Here is a 22,045-nt window from a genome sequence, read left to right as displayed (position 1 = left end):
AAATATTGGAAATTAGCACATTTACATACTTTTATATTCAGAGTACACAGAACACTTATGTTCAACCACATATCACAGATACCTTCTTTATTAACTTACGCACACGCTGTTCATGATCATTCTGCAATGAAGAAAGGACTGTATCCATTTAATGGGTCAAGAGTTTTTGTCTCACAGAATATTTTGATAGGAGTGGGTGCACCCCCCCCCCCTCTTCCCCCCCCCCCCCCCCCCCACACACACACACCCACCCACACACACACACACACACACACACACACACACACACACACACACACACTTTTCTGTTGTTAGAGTTGGTCACCGTAGACCAGTGTCAGTAGTTTTCAACACCAACAGGGCAAACACCATGGTTTTCTCTTTTGATGCCATTTGACAACCAGTTCGCAGATCCAACTGAGAGCGCATAACAACATTGCAATTGACAATACATGAATGCACAGCTGATAACTGCCACTGCCATCTCTTAGGATACCTGTGAAATTAAAGGAATAATAAGTATACTGGATACATTGTTCAAATTTTTGGAGTTTATAAGTACAAATAAATATTTGATGCAAGTAGTAAAGTTCTTTTTGGCTTTTGGTTATGGTTTTCTGGTTTAGTACTGTAACTATAGTTTTTGTTGATTAGAAATACTGTGTTCAAACAGGTGAGAAAATTTGTGATTAGCCATCAGTGCAACTAAAGAGGAAGAAAGGCAAATGAGTTCAAAAATATTCCCTTGTAAAATGTCTTCTGCACTGGACATGTTTACAGAAAAAGTCAATATTGCAGTTTCAAATATGTGTGGAATGCAATAAGACCATTTAAAACAAAAACTGTGGATTCTTAAGTACAAACTTTTGAGAGAAACAATAAATGTTGCTCTCAAGTGCTGATATGTGTAGGCATATTCTTCAAATCACTGGGAAATGGTGTGACTAATGGAATACATTAAGCATTCTTCATCCACAGATGTTGCATGCAAAAGTGAGTATTTGCTTGCCTATCTTCTGCTTCAAATTATTTAAAATCATTTTTCATAATTGCTACAGAAGTGACTGATATAGAGATGGAACCAAGAAAAGTTGCAGTACTTAGATCCCAACAACAAAATATTTTTAGTAAACGCTTGTGAGATTAATTCATGTCTACAAACATTTCTGTTTTTCTGTAAGTTACTATACCCTAATGTAACTTGTGGTTACTCATGTTCATATTCTCTGTGCATTTTACATTTCTGCTGAAAATCCACACACATTTGTCAATTATTTCAGAAATGCAATACAAATATTCTAGACCCATGTTATCTATAAATGAATTCTACTTTTGGAATATCCTGCTAACTTAAGCATAAATACATCTATATTATTCCTTCCGGGATGAAGTGAAATTTTTAATATTAAATTACCAGACATAAATTATGTGGATTATAATTATATCAATTATCTGCATAACATTGTTTCAAAACATTCATTTACATGTATGAGGCACATTCAGAAATGTAGTCTACCAATGTTGTTTCTTTTAAAGTAGATGTATTTAGCTAGAAAATTGTGCAGATGCAACAGATCTATGATGTGACAATCAAATGCTGGTCAGACAGATCCCATCTAGTGCCGGTATTGTGAAAGCAGTGTCCAAAATGGTGTCTGTTATTTATTCTTCTGCTCCCTGTGGGCTTTGGTCAGTCCTTTACATCTTTTGGATACGGTTTGACTACAAGATGCATTCCCCCAGCATATTACTCCATATGAGTGTATGGCATCATTGGCTGGGAGCCCCCATTCGGGGAAATTTGGCCGCCAAGTGCAAGTCATATTTCATTTGACACCACACTGGGCGACTTCCACATCAGTGATGAGGATGAAATTATGATGAAGACAACACAACACCCAGTCCATGAGTTGAGAAAATCTCCAACCTGGTCGGGAATCATACACAGGCCCGGCTGCATGGGAGGCAAGCACATTACCACCCAGCTAAGCAGGCAGAAACTCACTGGAAATATGCATAGTATGCTCTTCCTGCTGTTTTTTCGAAGTTTTGTCACATGCTTATAAAAATGCAGTTTTGTAAAACACAAAAAACTTTTTCAAGTCAAATACAGGGTGGTGCACGAAATGTGTTACCATTTTGTTTTTGAACATGAACTTTATTGGGGCCAATTTTGTCCATTATTGAAGCGACCAGGAAACCTGGGTGAAATGATCTGCATGTCGAAATGCTCATGTAAAAACTCCGACACAGTCTTTGCAGTATGTAGCCTTGCTCCATCTTGCATGAATCACTGCATGTTGAAGGTCAAGGCAGTAGCTAGAAGCTGTGGAATGAAGCTATTGCAAAGCATGCTCAAATAACGCTCGCTGTTCACAGTTTCTTCAAAGAAAAAGGGTCCAATAAGTCTGTGACTGGAAATTGCTGCCACGCTGTAATCCTCGGAGCATAGTGTTGTTGTTCATGAAGCACTTGTGGGTTCTCAGTGGCCCAAAAGTGCACATTTTGTTTGTTAATGACACCATCTAAATGAAAATGGGCCTCGTTTGAAAACCAAATGTTGTTGAAAGTTTTTTCCCTATCCTCCGCCCACTAAGCAAACAGTAGTCTGTACTGCTTGTGTTCTTGAGTGAGCTTCTGTGCACAGATCATCTTGTATGGGTACATATGAAGGTCACTTTTAAGAATGTATTGAACGAAGCGTCTGGATATTCCCAGCTGCACTGCTGCCTTTCTTCACGATTTCCCGGGACTTCTCTGTACAGCAACTCGTACCGCTTCAATATTCTCCAGCGAACAAACAGGCTTAGGCTGAGGTTGCTTTGCTTCCAACACTGTTCCTTCGTGTACAAATTTATCATACAACCTGTGGATGGTCTTCTTGCAAGGGACCCATTTTGTGTTAAACTGTTGTCGAAAATGCCTCTGAGTCACAACAAGGCTTTTCGTTTCATGAAAAAGTAACACAATTGCAGATCATTGTTGTGTCATCAGTCTTCCATTGTCAGCCATTGCTGCTTACTAGTCTCCTAGCGGCAGTATCGTGAATTACATGTCATTTCATAACTCATTTGTTTTTCCAAGCTCTACTGGTACTGCTGTAGAGATCCCAGTGGGATATCTAATGTGCATCATAAATTGTGAAAGAAACAATTGGTAACACATTTTGTGCGCCATTGCTATTGCGATAGTGTTTAAACTTTTTACCATCACAAGTATAATTTACAGACTATTTGAGAATCAAAAGTGCACTTTGTTTATTTCCTTTCACTGTTAATAAGTATTGGATATTAAATATGAAAATTATTTTGATAACATCATTCCAATACATTCTTGAACAAAGCAATTTATTATAAATACCAGGACTTGGCACCAAAGTGAGTGCAGTCATATTTCATATTTATCTGAGTGACATATTGTGTTCTTCACTCTCTTTGTTATGCAACAGTTTCAGTATTGAAATGCTTTGGAAGTACTTTGGAATTTTGGAGGTAAGAAATGTTGTTGAGACTATGTTTTCATCTACATAACCCAATATATTCTGAAAACAATCAATTGCTAGCTTTCGCATTTGATATTAAAATAGCCTGAGGATCTCAAGAATCACCTCAAAGGCAATGGCTTCCACAAAAAGATTAAAAAAGATGAGTATTTTATTTTCTGCTTTGAAATGGTACTCTTCAGTACTTCCATAAATGTAAAATATCATTGTTGCTGGACTGAGGAACTGCGTGAGTATCAATGATTTAACTTACTTTATTTAAACAGCTGGTAACAGTCCCATTTCAACTGAATGTGAACTTTTGTGGGAGATCATATCTGACTGCAGTCTTTTCTGATAACTATGTTGTTCATAAAATGTTTTCAATGGTTATATCTTCTTGAAGAACAATTTTTTGTTGCCATTTGGTAAGACATGATGTAATCCATTCATTTGGAACACCTCTGATTCCCTACATTGCCAATGTAATTAGTAAAATAGCATGATGTATACTGTCAAACAGTTTGGATAGATCCAAAAATATTACAGTTGTTGTTGTTGTTGTGGTCTTCAGTCCTGAAACTGGTTTGATGCAGCTCTCCATGCTACTCTATCCTGTGCAAGCTTCTTCATCTCCCAGTACCTACTGCAACCTACATCCTTCTGAATCTGCTTAGTGTATTCATTTCTTGGTCTCCCTCTATGATTTTTACCCTCCATGCTGCCTACAATGCTAAATTTGTGATCCCTTGATGCCTCAAAACATGTCCTACCAACCGATCCCTTCTTCTAGTCAAGTTGTGCCACAAACTTCTCTTCTCCCCAATCCTATTCAATACCTCCTCATTAGTTATGTGATCTACCCACCTTATCTTCAGCATTCTTCTGTAGCACCACATTTAGAAAGCTTCTATTCTCTTCTTGTCCAAACTGGTTATCGTCCATGTTTCACTTCCATACATGGCTACACTCCATACAAAAACTTTCAGAAACGACTTCCTGACACTTAAATCTATACTCGATGTTAACAAATTTCTCTTCTTCAGAAACGATTTCCTTGCCATTGCCAGTCTACATTTTATATCCTCTCTACTTCAACCATCATCAGTTATTTTACTCCCTAAATAGCAAAACTCCTTTACTACTTTAAGTGTCTCATTTCCTAATCTAATCCCCTCAGCATCACCCGATTTAATTTGACTACATTCCATTATCCTCGTTTTGCTTTTGTTGATGTTCATCTTATATCCTCCTTTCAAGACACTGTCCATTCCGTTCAACTGCTCTTCCAAGTCCTTTGCTGTCTCTGACAGAATTACAATGTCATCGGCGAACCTCAAAGTTTTTACTTCTTCTTCATGAATTTTAATACCTACTCCGAATTTTTCTTTTGTTTCCTTTACTGCTTGCTCAATATACAGATTGAATAACATCGGGGAGAGGCTACAACCCTGTCTCACTCCTTTCCCAACCACTGATTCCCTTTCATACCCCTTGACTCTTACAACTGCCATCTGGTTTCTGTACAAATTGTAAATAGCCTTTCGCTCCCTGTATTTTACCCCTGCCACCTTCAGAATTTGAAAGAGAGTATTCCAGTTAACGTTGTCAAAAGCTTTCTCTAAGTCTACAAATGCTAGAAACGTAGGTTTGCCTTTTATTAATCTTTCTTCTAAGATAAGTCGTAAGGTTAGTATTGCCTCACGTGTTCCAACATTTCTATGGAATCCAAACTGATCTTCCCCGAGGTCCGCTTCTACCAGTTTTTCCATTCGTCTGTAAAGAATTCGCATTAGTATTTTGCAGCTGTGACTTATTAAACTGATAGTTCGGTAATTTTCACATCTGTCAACACCTGCTTTCTTTGGGATTGGAATTATTATATTCTTCTTGAAGTCTGTGGGTATTTCGCCTGTCTCATACATCTTGCTCACCAGATGGTAGAGTTTTGTCATGACTGGCTCTCCCAAGGTCATCAGTAGTTCTAATGGAATGTTGTCTACTCCCGGGGCCTTGTTTCGACTCAGGTCTTTCAGTGCTCTGTCAAACTCTTCACGCAGTATCTTATCTCCCATTTCATCTTCATCTACATCCTCTTCCATTTCCATAATATTGTCATCAAGTACATCGCCCTTGTATAGACCTTCTATATACTCCTTCCACCTTTCTGCCTTCCCTTCTTTGCTTAGAACTGGGTTGCCATCTGAGCTCTTGATATTCATACAAGTGGTTCTCTTCTCTCCAAAGGTCTCTTTAATTTTCCTGTAGGCAGTATCTATCTTACCCCTAGTGAGACAAGCCTCTACATCCTTACATTTGTCCTCTAGCCATCCCTGCTTAGCCATTTTGCACTTCCTGTCGATCTCATTTTTGAGATGTTTGTATTCCTTTTTGCCTGCTTCATTTACTGCATTTTTATATTTTCTCCTTTCATCAATTAAATTCAATATTTCTTCTGTTACCCAAGGATTTCTATTAGCCCTCGTCTTTTTACCTACTTGATCCTCTGCTGCCTTCACTACTTCATCCCTCAGAGCTACCCATTCTTCTTCTACTGTATTTCTTTCCCCCATTCCTGTCAATTGTTCCCTTATGCTCTCCCTGAAACTCTGTACAGCCTCTGGTTCATTCAGTTTATCCAGGTCCCATCTCCTTAAATTCCCACCTTTTTGCAGTTTCTTCAGTTTCAATCTGCAGTTCATAACCAATAGATTGTGGTCAGAATCCACATCTGCCCCTGGAAATGTCTTACAATTTAAAACCTGGTTCCTAAATCTCTGTCTTACCATTATGTAACCTATCTGATACCTTTTAGTATCTCCAGGATTCTTCCAGGTATACAACCTTCTTTCATGATTCTTGAACCAAGTGTTAGCTATGATTAAGTTATGCTCTGTGCAAAATTCTACAAGGCGGCTTCCTCTTTCATTTCTTCCCCCCAATCCATATTGACCTAGTATGTTTCCTTCTCTCCCTTTTCCTACTGACGAATTCCAGTCACCCTTGACTATTAAATTTTCGTCTCCCTTCACTACCTGAATAATTTCTTTTATCTCGTCATACATTTCATCAATTTCTTCATCATCTGCAGAGCTAGTTGGCATATAAACTTGTACTACTGTAGTAGGCATGGGCTTTGTGTCTATCTTGGCCACAATAATGCGTTCACTATGCTGTTTGTAGTAGCTAACCCGCACTCCTATTTTTTTTATTCATTATTAAACCTACTCCTGCATTACAGTATGGTAGCCATTTCATTTTTGTATATAGCTTTTAGGAATGCATGCAAGAATTCATAGACTTAGACACAGTTTTTTTTCTGCATCATCAGTCTTCTGTTTGGACTGGTTTGATGTGGCGCACCGTGAATTCCTCTTCTGTGCCAACATCTTCATCTCAGAGCAGCAGTTACAACCTACGTCCTCAATTATTTGCTGGATGTATTCCAATCTTTGTCTTCCTCTAAAATTTTTGCCCTCTACAGTTTCCTCTAGAATCATGAAAGTTATTCCCTGATGTCTTAACAGATGTCCTGTTACACTGTCTCTTCTCCTTGTCAGTGTTTTCCACTATTCCTTTCCTCTCCAATTCTGTAGAGAATCTCTTCATTCATTGCCTTATCAGCCCACCTAATTTTCAACGATTGTCTGTAGACAACATCTTAAATGCTTCGATAGTTTTTTGTTCCAGTTTTCTCACAGTCCATCTTCCACTACCATACAATGCTGTGCTCGAAACGTACATTCACAGAAATTACTTCCTCAAATTAAGGTCTGTTTTTGATATTAATAGACTTCATTTGGACAGGAATGCCTTTTCTGCCAGTGCTAGTCTGCTTTTGATGTCCTCCTTCCTCCATTTATCATTTGTTATTTCGCGGCCTAGGTAACATAATTCCTTAGCTTCATCGACTTCTTGACCATTAATCCTGATGTTAAGTTCCTCTATGTAGTCATTTCTGCTACTTCTTATTACTTTAGTATTTCTTTGATTTACTCTCAGTTCACATTCCATACTCATTAGACAGTTCATTTCATTCAGCAGATCATGTAATTCTTCTTCAGTTTCTCTCAGGATAGCAAAGTCATGAGCAAATTGTATCATTGATATCTTTTCACCTCGAATTTTAATTCCTCTCCTTAACCTTTCTTTTATTTCCAGCATTGCTTCTTTGATGTACAGATTGAATAGTAGGGGTGAAAGACTACATTCCTGTCTAATATCCTTTTTAATCCAAGCACTTTGTTCTTGGTTGTCCACTCTTATTATTTTCCCTCTTGGTTCTTGTACATATTGTACATTATCCATCTCTCTCTATATATTACCCCTATTTTTCATAGAATTTTGGACATCTTGTAGCGTTTTACATTGTCAAATGCTTTTTCCAGGATAACATATCCTAAGAACATGTCTTGATCCTTTACCTTTCCTAAAGCCTAATTGATCATCATCTAACACATCCTCAATTTTTTTCCATTCTGCTCTGTAGTATTCTTTCCAGCAACTTGGATGCATGAGACGGCTCTTGCAGCCTTTGGAATTGTGTGGATGATACTTTTCTGAAAGTCAGATGCTATGTCACCCACCAATGTGAATTTTGTTGCCACTTCCCCCAATGATTTTAGAAATTCTGATAGGATGTTATCTATTCCTTCAGCCTTATTTGACCTTAAGTCTTCTGAAGCTCTCTTAAATTTTAATTCTAATACTGGATCCTATATCTCTTCTAAATCAACCCTTTTTCTATCACATCAGACAAATCTTTCCCTGCACAGAGGCCCTGAATGCACTCTTTGCACATATCCACTCTCTCTGCATTTAACAGTAGATTTCCTATTGCACTCTTAATGTTACCACCCTTGCTTTTAATTTCACTGAACATTATTCTGGCTTTCCTGCAGGCTGCGTCAGTCATTCCAACAATCAATTCTTTTTTGATTCCTTTAAATTTTTTATGCAACCATTTCATTTTAGCTTCCCTGGACTTCCTATTTATTTCATTCCTCAGTGACTTATATTTCTGTATTTCTGACTTTCCATGAACATTTTTGTACTTCCTTTTATCATCAATCAACTCAAGTGTTTCTCCTGTTACCCATGGTTTCTTCACAGCTACTTTCTTTCTACCCATGTTTATCTTTCCAACTTCTGTGATTGCCCTTCTTAGAGATGTCCATTCCTCATCAACTGTACTGTCTACTGAACTGTACTGTCTACTGAGCTATTCCTTATTGCTGTATCTATGGCCTTAGAGAATTTCAAGCATATCTCGGCATTCCTTAGTACTTCTGTACCTCACTTCAGTGCCTATTGATTCTTCCTGACTAATCTCTTAAACTTCAGCCTACAGATATACAACAAGCAAACTAATACTTCTCAAGGGGCAAGAGTGTGGGTGATGTGAAAAGCGGGGGTGGGGGTTAGCTGTCGCCACCCTCTACCTTTTAGGGAAAGTGAAAAATATAATGTAGTCAGGTGTTTTTCTTTCAAGAAAAGGACTTCAAAGTCAGTTTTATGTAGGTTTTTAACAGGGTTGGAACTAGAACTTCTTTATGCTTACTTACAAATCGCCATTTGTCTTCCAAAATGTTACAAACAGTCCACACTCTCAGGTCTAATGATCCCCCAAACCCCACCCCTACTTCATAAATTTACAGAATGACACCTTTCATTTCATTACATGAGGTATAATAATTTATTGTTGTAATAACAATTTATTATTATACATCACATAATAAAGTGAAATGTGTCATTCTGTAAATTTATGACGTTTACAGCTCTGGACGGAATGATCTTTCATGACTTACACTGTAGTTATGTGTCACACAATAAAACTTGATATCAGTTGGTAAAACCAAATACAAGTAGTATGTGAGAGGTAGAAGTTGGAAACCTGTTACTCAAATATCTGGTGAGAGAGAATGAGAACGCTGACATATTAATGGGTTACAAATGGAAGCATAGAAGAAGGCTCTATAGAAGTGCTTTGAGAATGGTAGACACTTGGTGTCTAGTGGGAGACAATGAGAACACTGTAATGTTTATGGGTTACACATGGAAGCATACATGAAAGCTCTATAGAAGTGCTATGAAAGAATGGTAGACACTTGAGCCCACAGTAAATGATATTCCTGATCATGTAATTAGTTAGTTGATGATTGTAAGCAGCTGAGAATCACCCTGACTACTGTTGAGCAACTGGAAGATGCCACATATGGTTGTGTTGGGAAGGCTACCAAGGATCATGTACCAGATATACCAAGGTACCTCAGGTTCTATCCTCTCTTATGGAAATCTACCACTATTTGTCCACTTGAGTGTGAGAGGCATGTCAATGGCAGGTCTAGACATTACGTACAGGTGAGGCAGGATGAAGGAAAACTCAGTAAGTTACACCATCTCCCTATCTAACAAGTTCGACATCCTGCCTTTCACTGAAACTGAAAGTGAAACTGTTAGAAAATCTACTGTGTCCCATGTTAAGGGGAGGCAAATTTAAAAGGTTGGGTTTGTTAATCATTCAAACATATGGTGAGCAATGGTACCTCTTAGGGAAATGGCTACAATTGATGGGAAGTAACACCAAGTGCACTCATTGAATATGCCTGAGTCCAACCGACTGAGAGTTGTGCATGGCGGAGGGAAAAATACCTGTTGTCTGGGTTCCAACATCATCAATACAGTGACCGAGCAAGATGGTGCAGTGGTTAGCACACTGTACTTGCATTCAGGAGGACGATGGTTCAATCCCGCGTCCGGCCATCCTGATATAGGTTTTCGTGATTTCCCTAAATCACTTCAGGCAAATGCCGGGATGGTTCCTTAGAAAAGGCACGGCTGATTTCCTTCTCCATCCTTCCCTAATCCGAGCTTGTGCTCTGTCTCTAATGACGTCGTTGTCGATGGGACGTTAAACAATAATCTCCTCCTCCTCCTCCTCCTCCTCCATCATTACAGTGCTAGCCGATAAGTCTGAGAAGAAAAGCCTTGCTCATGGAATTTCAACAAAGCTCTCAATCTGCAGTATTATCCTCAGAATTGATCATGTGCCCCTGGTTCTGAATCGAGCAAATGGCTTGGATCAGATATTTCAAAGTTTCCGGATAAGCTAGTCTGCAAGATTATTTGGGTGTGACTCAGCATCAAGGATGGATGTAAACTTGCAACTGGATATTTGTACTGACCAACAGAAACACCCCAAGATAATCAATAACTTTTGAGAAAACCCCAGTTCGCTAGCAAGTAAATTCCCCAGTCAACCCACCATCATTGGAAATTTTAATCATCCAACAGTCATATTGGATGGTTACTGATTTGTGAGTGGTGGGCAAACAAGACATCCTGTGAAATATTTCTAAATGCCTTCTCTGAAAATGATCTATAACAGATAGTTTGGAACTCCATTCATGATGGAGGTATATTTGATCTAAAGGCAACAAACAGAGCTGATCTGTTTTAGGATGTTCACTTTGAAACTTTAATCAGTGGCCATGGGCAGTTGTAGCAACAATGGTTGCCAAGGCATAGAGGGCAGCTGAAACAGGTAGAAATATTTGAATGCTCAGCAAACTAGATAAAGAGTCAGTCATATCATATCTCAGTGATGAAACCGAAACATTTTGATCTGGGTATGACATTACAGAAGAAATGTAGCTTAAATGTAAAGTAGTTGACCATTCACTTAATAGATATGTATCTACTAGAAAATCTGATGATGGGATGGATCCTTTATAGTATACAACAAACTTCTAAAGAAACAGTCAGTACAGAATAAAGGTGTGAAATGAAGCAGAGTGATACCAAATGAATTGTGTTTGGTTCTCAAAAGGGTATTTCCCAAATTTATTTCATCTACCACTGCAAAAATGAATGACATATATATTAATGTCAGTGGCATTAAGAAATGGTTGGAATCACTAAGCAAAGATCTAGGGTCTACTTCAATTCCTAAGAGATTCTATGTAGAACTTGCAGCTGAGGTATGTTAAGACTTACAAAGATAATAGCAAACAAAACAGTCCATGTGCATTAATGAAATTTCTTCGTTGTTTGCTGTTTTCATAATGGGTGAGGACTATCATTCCTTTTCAGTCTTGTGGATTACAATACATATAAATCCAGAAATAAATGTTATGTTCATGGAAAAAGGCTTTGTTGGATACTTTACTAAAAGACACACTTGCAAAATACTATATTTTGAGAGTCATAGATATCAGTGTTAAAAGCCATGTGCTTATCTGCAAAATGTCTACGGAAATGTATGATACACTTAATGAGGTATATCAGAAGAACACAGACCAGCAAAAGACTCCATTACTTGGAGGGATTTACAACTTTGAACATGACAGGAATCTGAACATGATGTATAATATTGTTTAAGTTCAAACTCTAATATTGAGAATGAACTGCCTGAGGAAGGATATTGATGAAACAGTCCTGATGACAAGGATAAAAATAAAATTGTCTGACTGATATAAACATTTTGGAAGTGCTTGAGACTTAAGTTCTAAGAAGGAGGAAACATTAAAAAACCTGAAATCAATACTTCAGTCAGAAGAAGATAAAATGAAGAAAAGTAAAGAACAAATACTTGTTGCATTCAAAGCTGTAGCCACAAGATCAGAATAAGAAAAATCATAAACCAGTGAAATGCTTTGGGTTGTAACAAAGCAGGGTTTTACACTCCTTCAGTAACTTTGTTAAGCAAGGAACTTTTATTTTTTTTTCATTTTCACTATTCAGATTACGACTACAGATTCTGTGGCCTTCAGCCTCATAGTACAGAATTCAGAAATAGTTTAAATAAGATTCCCCTAGTGAAATCAATTATTTCAGTACATTCTAATGGCTATTCTAAAAGTAATGAGCTAATTAGTTTTATTGGAAATGCATCCTATTAAAAATTATGAACAATGACGTATATTGGACAATACATATTAAGTAAAATTCTAGTGAGCTAATAGATTGAATTCAGCTATAAGAATGCATCCAAAAGAAAGCCTAAATTTTACTGATGCCAGCAAAGTGTTTAAATTAACCTAAAGTCTATTAGTTAAATAGATATTAAGACTTGAAATCTGTAGCCTGTATGACTTTCAGTGCCTATTGTGACAAAACTACTAAATAATTCTGAGATCTGTTTCGATACCTTTATTTTTCTACATAAAATGACTCCAGTCCAAACTTTGTAAGTTCGTTAATTAAAAATTAAGTAAATTTGAAAAAGTAAAAATTATGGTTCAAGAGGGCTGCCATGGTTATAAGTCGGGAATTCCCACTGCGGATGCATAAGTTAGTTCCGCGTATTTAAATTGATACAGCTCACTCATGTTATTTAAGTAATAAAACCCAATAGTTAACTTCAAAACCAATTACAAAGGATCATTTTAACCCTAGGAAATTATAAACTATAATATATTAACAGAAATAGTCAAATATTCAAGCACTCGTCTATATAAGGTCCAAGCTGGTGCAGTTCTCAGTTAGTTCTCGGTCAGATTCTCATGGAGCAGAAGTGCGGCAAGTCGGTTAATTTTTCCGGTCGGTACCAAAAAAGTGTAATTGTGAACATTGTTAAAGACTGGAAGTTTTTGACCTACCTAATGTGACAATTAAGTGTAAGAGGCCTGGTCACATGAATATTGTGTGTGTGAGTGATAACAAATAAATCGCACTGTGGTTGTCATAAATGTTCAACAATGAATATGGTCTTGAGTTTTGATTTTGGAAAACTTAATCTATGATCCTGGCTTCTTAATTTCAGTGTGATTTAGGTGAGACAGACACAGCTACTGGGAAGACAATATTGAATAAGCAAAGCAAGGTAGGTCAGGAACACTGCGCACTATCTACTGGGTGAGGAAATGTTTCAATACATTCGGTTGTGACATGAACTTTAAGTGGCACTAATGAACAAGAATACAGCCCGGCATATTACAGGGTGTAGAGCTTCAGGTCACTACGTGAGTGAGTGAGTGGGTGTGAAAAGAAACATATAGAACAAAACACAGTGCTCTACACATATTAAGTGTCATCTGGGAGAGTGCTGGGCAATAAAGGAACTACCTCCATGTAAGTACCACAAAACAGAAATCATCCAGCAGAAAACTGTTATTACAAAGATGAATATGATAAGATGAAGAAAGCACCAAAAATAGTTTTCCTTTCAGAATTACTTGTGACAGAAAAGCAAGAATAGAAGACTGGTAAAACAGATACCAAGATTGCTGTAGACAATGGAAGTAATGAGCACATGACACGTGAAAGAAAAATGATGTCAAATGCAAAGAGTTGTGAAGATACTAAAATTAATATTACAAAAAAGGGGGAGTGGTAATATTGACACGAAAAATATTATGAGTGTAAGAGATGGAGGTACTATATTGAAGGGCAACAAATTAGAGAATGGACTATACATAATTGAAATCAGAAGTGACAGGGGAAAAGAGAGAGAGAGAGAGAGAGAGAGAGAGAGAGAGAGAGAGAGAGAGAGAGAGAGAGAGATTAGCAGCACAAAAAACTGCATCTGAATTTCAGTTTCCTAAAGAAAATACCAGTACTGTGTGGCAAAAATTGTGTTAGAAGAGGACTTGGCTTGTTGTGAAGTATGTATCATGGTAAATCAAATAACAAAACTGTTCAACCCTGTGTGGTACAGAGCAACGAGACCTCTTGAGATTATACACACTGATGTAAGCTATGTGGAAAGGTAAGCCCACCAACTTATCTCAATAAAGAAAATTGTTTAACAAGTCTTGACACAAAAGATGAAACAGAAGACCACATCAATGAATATGTAGGTGAAAGTGAAGCTAATTTCAGTCTCAAGACAGAAAAAATATGATCTGACAGAGGGACAGAGTACAAAAGTACTGACTTCAAGGAATGCTGTAAAAATAAAGGTATAGCGATTGACTACACTATTTCTCCTTAACTGAATGGTAAGGCAGAAAGAACAAATCTTACTATTTGTTAAGTTCAGAACTTGGAAACAAAATCTGGGGTTATGCAGTTTTGACTGCAGCTTATCTCAAGAGCAGAAGTCCTGCTACAGCTGTTGATGTGACTCCAGTTCAAGTGTGGTGTGGCAGAAGATCAAATTTGTCAAGACTGGGCATGTTTGGATCTGTAGTGTCTATAAAATGACTTGGGTATTTAAAAAGACTGAGCATAAGGATCAAAAGAGGTGTTCTTGTAGGATATACAGACAATGGCTATGCCATATAAAATCCTAAGACTGGAACATTTTCTGAAGCAAGTGGTGCTGAGTTTACTCATCAATAAGGAGGCAAAATTAATGAACCAAAGAAGAAGGGATACATCTAACTGTAAAAAACAAGATTTTTAAGAAATAAAAGAAAATCCAAGAGAAGGAGAGAAGAACAAGAAGAAGAAAGAAGAGAAGAACCGGAAGAAAAACTCCAAAAGAAGATCAAAAAATATATCAGAAGCAAAGATTTCAAACACATTTGCTAAAGAGATATGATGATAATGTCAGCCTCACATACAAGGAATGTGCTGAAAGCAAAGACAAGAAAAATTGGATAAAGGCTATAAATGAAGGAAAGAATCATTTAAGAAAAATGAAACATGGTCTCTGGTGGATAAAGAAATTGTTTATGGAAAAGAAAGAATTACAGGAAAATGGGTTTCAATAATAGGCTAGTGGAAAGGGCAAATCTAGGCTAGTTCAAGGGGACGTATACAAGATCAAGCAAAACTGGATTTTATTGATGTTTTTAGTTCTGCTTCGCAAACCAATTCTGAGAGATTCCTATTTGCACTTGCTGCACAAGAAGATTTGATAATTATGACATATGATGTCATAACAGTCTTTCTTAATGGTGATCTAAAGGAAAAAGTTTTCATGGGAGTTCCAGAGAGATACAAGAAACCTGGCAAAATTTGGCTGGTCAAAAAGGCACCACATGTTATGAAACAAGCTTCTTTGCAATGGAATAAGAAACTGGAAAAGTTTCTAAAAGTGAAAAACTCCTCCAACTGAAATTTGACTGATGTGTTTACAAATCAGACATTGAGGAGAAAATGTATTTTACAGTATATGTTGACAATGACATTCTAGTTGGAAACAAATATGTCAAATGAAAAATCTCCTGCTAAAACTGAAGAAAAACTTTGAGATTACAGTTGATGAAAAATCAACAATATATCTTGGATCTGAAATTAATAGAATGAAAGAAGGTATGTTTATTTATCAAGAAAAATATACTAAAGAAGTGGTGAAAAGGTAAAAAATTGAAAAATCAAAGCTTTAACAAGTCCAATTTCAACACATGGAGAAACTGAAGAAATCAAGGTAGCAAAGTCAAATTGTCCATAGTGTGGAGTGATAAACAGTTTGTTGCAATTAGCATTTTACTTGCGTAAATGAAATGTCAGCAACATGTATAGATAATATTTTAACCATATCTAAAAACAAAGATGATGTGACTTACCAAACGAAAGCACTGGCAGGTTGATAGACACACAAACAAACACAAACATACATGCAAAATTCAAGCTTTCACAAGCAACAGTTGCCTCATCAGGAAAGAGGGAAGGAGAGGGAAAGACAAAAGGATATGGGTTTTTGAGTCATTCCAATCCCGGGAGCGGAAAGACTTACCTTAGGGGGAAAAAAGGACAGGTATACACTCGCACACACACACATATCCATCCGCACATACACAGACACAAGCAGACATTTGGAAAGGAAAAGAGTTTGGGCAGAGATGTCAGTCGAGGCAGAAGTACAGAGGCAAAGATGTTGTTGGAAGACAGGTGAGGTATGAGCGGTGGCAACTTGAAATTAGCGGAGGTTGAGGCCTGGCGGATAATGAGAAGAGAGGATATACTGAAGGGCAAGTTCCCATCTCCAGAGTTCTGACAGGTTGGTGTTAGTGGGAAGTATCCAGATAACCCAGACGGTGTAACAGAGTTTGGGCCAAGATGTGCTGGCCGTGCACCAAGGCATGTTTAGCCACAGGGTGATCCTCATTACCAACAAACACTGTCTGCCTGTGTCCATTCATGTGAATGGACAGTTTGTTGCTGGTCATTCCCACATAGAAAGCTTCACAGTGTAGGCAGGTCAGTTGGTAAATCACGTGGGTGCTTTCACACATGGCTCTGCCTTTGATCGTGTACACCTTCCGGGTTACAGGACTGGAGTAGGTGGTGGTGGGAGGGTGCGTGGGATAGGTTTTACACCGGGGGCAGTTACAAGGGTAGGTGCCAGAGGATAGGGAAGGTGGTTTGGGAATTTCATAGGGATGAACTAAGAGGTTACGAAGGTTATGGGGACGGTGGAAAGACACTCTTGGTGGAGTGGGGAGGATTTCATGAAGGATGGATCTCATTTCAGGGCAGGATTTGAGGAAGTCATATCCCTGCTGGAGAGCCACATTCAGAGTCTGATCCAGTCCCGGAAAGTATCCTGTCACAAGTGGGGCACTTTGGGGTTCCTCTGTGGGAGGTTCTGGGTTTGAGGGGATGAGGAAGTGGCTCTGGTTATTTGCTTCTGTACCAGGTCGGGAGGGTAGTTGTGAGATGCGAAAGCTGTTTTCAGGTTGTTGGTGTAATGGTTTAGGGATTCCGGACTGGAGCAGATTCGTTTGCCACGAAGACCTAGGCTGTAGGGAAAGGACCGTTTGATGTGGAATGGGTGGCAGCTGTCATAATGGAGGTACTGTTGTTTGTTGGTGGGTTTGATGTGGATGGACATGTGAAGCCGGCCATTGGACAGATGGAGGTCAACATCAAGGAAAGTGGCATGGGATTTGGATTAGGACCAGGTGAATCTGATGGAACCAAAGGAGTTGAGGTTGGAGAGGAAATTCTGGAGTTCTTCTTCACTGTGAGCCCAGAGCATGAAGAGGTCATCAATAAATCTGTACCAAACTTTGGGTTGGCAGGTCTGGCCTGGTTACCCAGGCCTGGGTAACGTTGACCTCCATCTGTCCTATGGCCAGCTTCACACGTCCGTCCACATCAAACCCACCAACAAGCAACAGTACCTCCATTATGACAGCTGCCACCCATTCCACATCAAACGGTCCCTTCCCTACAGCCTAGGTCTTTGTGGCAAACGAATCTGCTCCAGTCCGGAATCCCTGAACCATTACACCAACAACCTGAAAACAGTTTTCGCATCCTGCAACTACCCTCCCGACCTGGTACAGAAGCAAATAACCAGAGCCACTTCCTCATCCCCTCAAACCCAGAACCTCCCACAGAGGAACCCCAAGGTGCCCCACTGGTGACAGGATACTTTCCGGGACTGAATCAGACTCTGAATGTGGCTCTCCAGCAGGGATATGACTTCCTCAAATCCTGGCCTGAAATGAGATCCATCCTTCATGAAATCCTCCCCACTCCACCAAGAGCGTCTTTCTGCCATCCACCTAACCTTCGTAACCTCTTAGTTCATCCCTATGAAATCCCCAAACCACCTTCCCTACCCTCTGGCACCTACCCTTGTAACTGCCCCCAGTGTAAAACCTGTCCCATGCACTCTCCCACCACCACCTACTCCAGTCTTGTAACCCGGAAGGTGTACACGATCAAAGGCAGAGCCACGTGTGAAAGCACCCACGTGATTTACCAACTGACCTGCCTACACTGTGAGGCTTTCTATGTGGGAATGACCAGCAACAAACTGTTCATTCGCATGAATGGACACAGGCAGACAGTGTTTGTTGGTAATGAGGATCACCCTGTGGCTAAACATGCCTTGGTGCATGGAGAGCACATCTTGGCACAGTGTTACACCATCCGGGTTATCTGGATACTTCCCACTAACACCAACCTGTCAGAACTCCAGAGATGGGAACTTGTCCTTCAGTATATCCTCTCTTCTCATAATCCACCAGGCTTCAACCTCCACTAATTTCAAGTTGCCGCCACTCATACCTCACCTGTCTTCCAACAACATCTTTGCCTCTGTACTTCCGCCTCGACTGACATCTCTGCCCAAACTCATTGCCTTTCCAAATGTTTGCTTGTGTCTGTGTATGTGTGGATGGATATGTGTGTGTGTGCGAGTGTATACCTGTCCTTTTTTCCCCCTAAGGTAAGTCTTTCCGCTCCCGGGATTGGAATGACTCAAAAACCCACATCATTTTGTCTTTCCCTCTCCTTCCCTCTTTCCTGATGAAGCAACCGTTGGTTGCGAAAGCTTGAATTTTGTGTGTTTGTTTGTGTGTCTGTCAACCTGCCAGTGCTTTCATTTGGTAAGTTACATCATCTTTGTTTTTAGGTATATTTTTCCCACGTGGAATGTTTCCCTCTATTATATTCAAAATATTTTAAGCAGTTATACTTATAATGATCATTGTGCTCTGTTTATGGAGTAACCAAAAACAGCAGAACCTTGCACCAAAAAGACCTACACCAAACGCCAGTTCAGCACAGGAAATATGAACTTAGTTCCATCATAGGTTAAACAAGGTGGAGTGGGCTATATATCATAGTATTTAATTTTGTTACTTTCTTTGAAAACTTTCTACATGTTGTATGAAACTTTCCCCTTACTGTACATCATAAAAAGAATGAAATAAAGTGAAGTGGATTTCTGAAGGAACAAAGGCATCTGGTGCAAGAAAAAGAAAGCTACACAGGAAACTAAAACATAATAAAAGTCCTGATTTTGTTACCCAAGTAAAAAATTACAAAAATATGTTTAAAAAAGTTGTAAAGACAGCAAAAGAACTGACAAATAATAGAATTATTTTGGACACTGAAAACAACTCACAGGCATAGGCAAGTAAGTGATCACAGTGGGAACAGGTGCCCCAGCTAGAGGCCATGATATTTCTGAAATCAAGATAGAGGCCAAAACCATTGTAAGTCCTGCTCAGATTTCAGACTCATTTAGGCTAATGAATTCTTTATAAACGCAAACAAATCAAACATCAATGTACAATATTACCCAGATAAGGTAAATTTCTTTAACACCAAGCAATTTGAAGGTGAACTTTTCATTATATTCAGAAAAACTACTGAAAAGATATAGAGAAGTAAAACATCAGCAGGATGGGATGGGGTACCAATAGAAGTGTTAAAAACAATCTCTAAAATAATAGCACAGCCATTATCTACAATAGTTAACCAGTCCCTTCAAAAAGGTTATTTTCCAGAGACATTTAAGTAGGCATTAGTTAAGCCACTACTCAGAAAAGGCACAACAGAGCATGTGGGAAACTATCACTCAATCTCTCTTCTTCCATCACAATCAAAAATATTTGAATACATAGTCACAATACAAATTCAAAATTTCTTAAAAAACATTTACAGTAATCTCAAAAAATCAGTATGGTTTTCAAAAAGGCAGAACCACAGTGTCTGCAATAAACCATTTTGTAGATAAAATTAGCTCCTTTCTAGAAAACTCACTGCATGCTACAGGAATTTTTGTGACCTATCAAAGGCCTTTGACAGTGAATACTCCTTGCTACTCCATAAACTGGAAAAATATGGAATTTGGGGTACTGTATTAGAATGGTTTAAGTCCTGCCTAAACAAGAGTGGTTATATCATCACAGTGATAAACTTATACTTTGAAATGGAAAATCATTTCACAGGGAGTGCCCCAAGGTTCTGTCTTAGAACCCATTACGTTTCTGTTTTATATAAATGGCCAACCACTTAATTTTGAGTGTCACTCAGTTTTAGTTGCAGATGACATATCTGAAATCATTGAAAGGACAAGTACTGACCAAATTTCTGAAACTTTAGAAAACACAGATACCTGGTTAAATTTAAATGGGTTAAAATCAAACATGGAAAAGACACAGTTAATGTAGTTTAAATCAAAACAAGCAAGATTTACAGGAAGCTAGCTGTGTGAAATTCCTAATGCAACTGGATAAAAAGCTATCATGGGACTCACAAATATAGTAGCTTTCAAATAAATTAAATAGCCTGGCATTTTCAGTGAGGATACTGTACAATGCTGCCAGTATGGACATAATAAAAACAGTATTGAATTAGTAATAAGGTACGGAATTGTATTTTGGGTTCACTCAAACCATATGTATTTAATATTAGAACTTCATGAAACTATCATTAGAAATATGCACAACCTAGGCTGAGGAGAATCATGTTGCCCACTCCCAAAAAATCAAAGTATATCAAATGTTCCCTCAATAAACATCTATGAGCTAATTATCTTTGTACATAGTAACCCTGATTTATTTGTAGCCAACCATTTTCAACACGATTACAGCATTTATGCTGAAACTCCACAGTATAAGGGTATAAATATTTATAAGAAAGAGAATTGCTTAGTATGTATTAAGAAACACTGAAAAATACCTTAAATGAAAAAATAGCACAGAAATATTACTATTCAATAGAAGAATTCATGAAAGACAACCTGAAAATTTGTGCAGGAGAGAGCAAGTACTTAGGACTGTTAATTTATAAAAGTTGGTCATGTATTAAGAAAAAAATTAGTTGCATATTAATTACACATCTAGCGCAATATATTGTATTACAAGAAAAATAGTAAACCAATTTCAGTGTTTTGACAAGTCTCCTGTAGAGTGTGTTAGTGAGTTGAAATTTTATGTTATTAGACAATAAACTTTTATTCTATCCTTGCAAAACTAGACTAGATTTGGCACATGCAATGAACTATGATAACAGATCATCAAGTGATCCAAATACTCAACATCCAAATTCTGAAGAGAACTTTACGATATTTGAATTCAACAACAAGGAGTGCAATATTCTGCTCATGAAGAAAATGAGAAATAGAAATAATGGAATACAGTGATGCAGATTTTGCAGGTGAGAAGAAAGATAAAAAAGCACAACAGCTTTTGTATTTCTGTACAACAATGGTCTGATCACTTGGTCATGCAATAATCAGTGCATTGTTGCACTATTTACTACCAAAGCAGAATACATATCTACATCTACATCTACATCTACATTGATACTCCGCAAGCCACCCAACGGTGTGTGGCGGAGGGCACTTTACGTGCCACTGTCATTACCTCCCTTTCCTGTTCCAGTCGCGTATGGTTCGCGGGAAGAACGACTGTCTGAAAGCCTCCGTGCGCGCTCTAATCTCTCTAATTTTACATTCGTGATCTCCTCGGGAAGTATAAGTAGGGGGAAGCAATATATTCGGTACCTCATCCAGAAACGCACCCTCTCGAAACCTGGCGAGCAAGCTACACCGCGATGCAGAGCGCCTCTCTTGCAGAGTCTGCCACTTGAGTTTATTAAACATCTCCGTAACGCTATCACGGTTACCAAATAACCCAGTGACGAAACGCGCCGCTCTTCTTTGGATCTTCTCTATCTCCTCCGTCAACCCGACCTGGTACGGATCCCACACTGATGAGCAATACTCAAGTATAGGTCGAACGAGTGTTTTGTAAGCCACCTCCTTTGTTGATGGACTACATTTTCTAAGAACTCTCCCAATGAATCTCAACCTGGTACCCGCCTTACCAACAATTAGTTTTATATGATCATTCCACTTCAAATCGTTCCGTACGCATACTCCCAGATATTTTACAGAAGTAACTGCTATCAGTGTTTGTTCCGCTATCA

At 38.4% G+C, this 22,045-nt stretch overlaps 1 protein-coding gene across 1 annotated transcript in view; it reads right to left on the bottom strand.

Moving 5' to 3' along the window:
* Positions 1-240: 240 nt before the first annotated feature.
* LOC126475429 (uncharacterized) overlaps positions 241-22,045 on the bottom strand; it is a 314,386-nt gene continuing 292,581 nt past the window's right edge. Inside the window, exon 11 of the mRNA XM_050103279.1 lies at positions 241-496. Coding sequence (XP_049959236.1) covers positions 348-496 — 149 coding nt within the window. The 3' untranslated portion in view covers positions 241-347. The remainder of the gene's footprint in view (positions 497-22,045) is intronic.

The sequence above is a fragment of the Schistocerca serialis genome, chromosome 4 (genome assembly GCF_023864345.2).
Source record: "Schistocerca serialis cubense isolate TAMUIC-IGC-003099 chromosome 4, iqSchSeri2.2, whole genome shotgun sequence".
Classification (NCBI taxonomy): domain Eukaryota; kingdom Metazoa; phylum Arthropoda; class Insecta; order Orthoptera; family Acrididae; genus Schistocerca; species Schistocerca serialis.
Note: the sequence above shows the minus strand (reverse complement) of the source record. Positions and strands in the feature narration are given on the sequence as shown.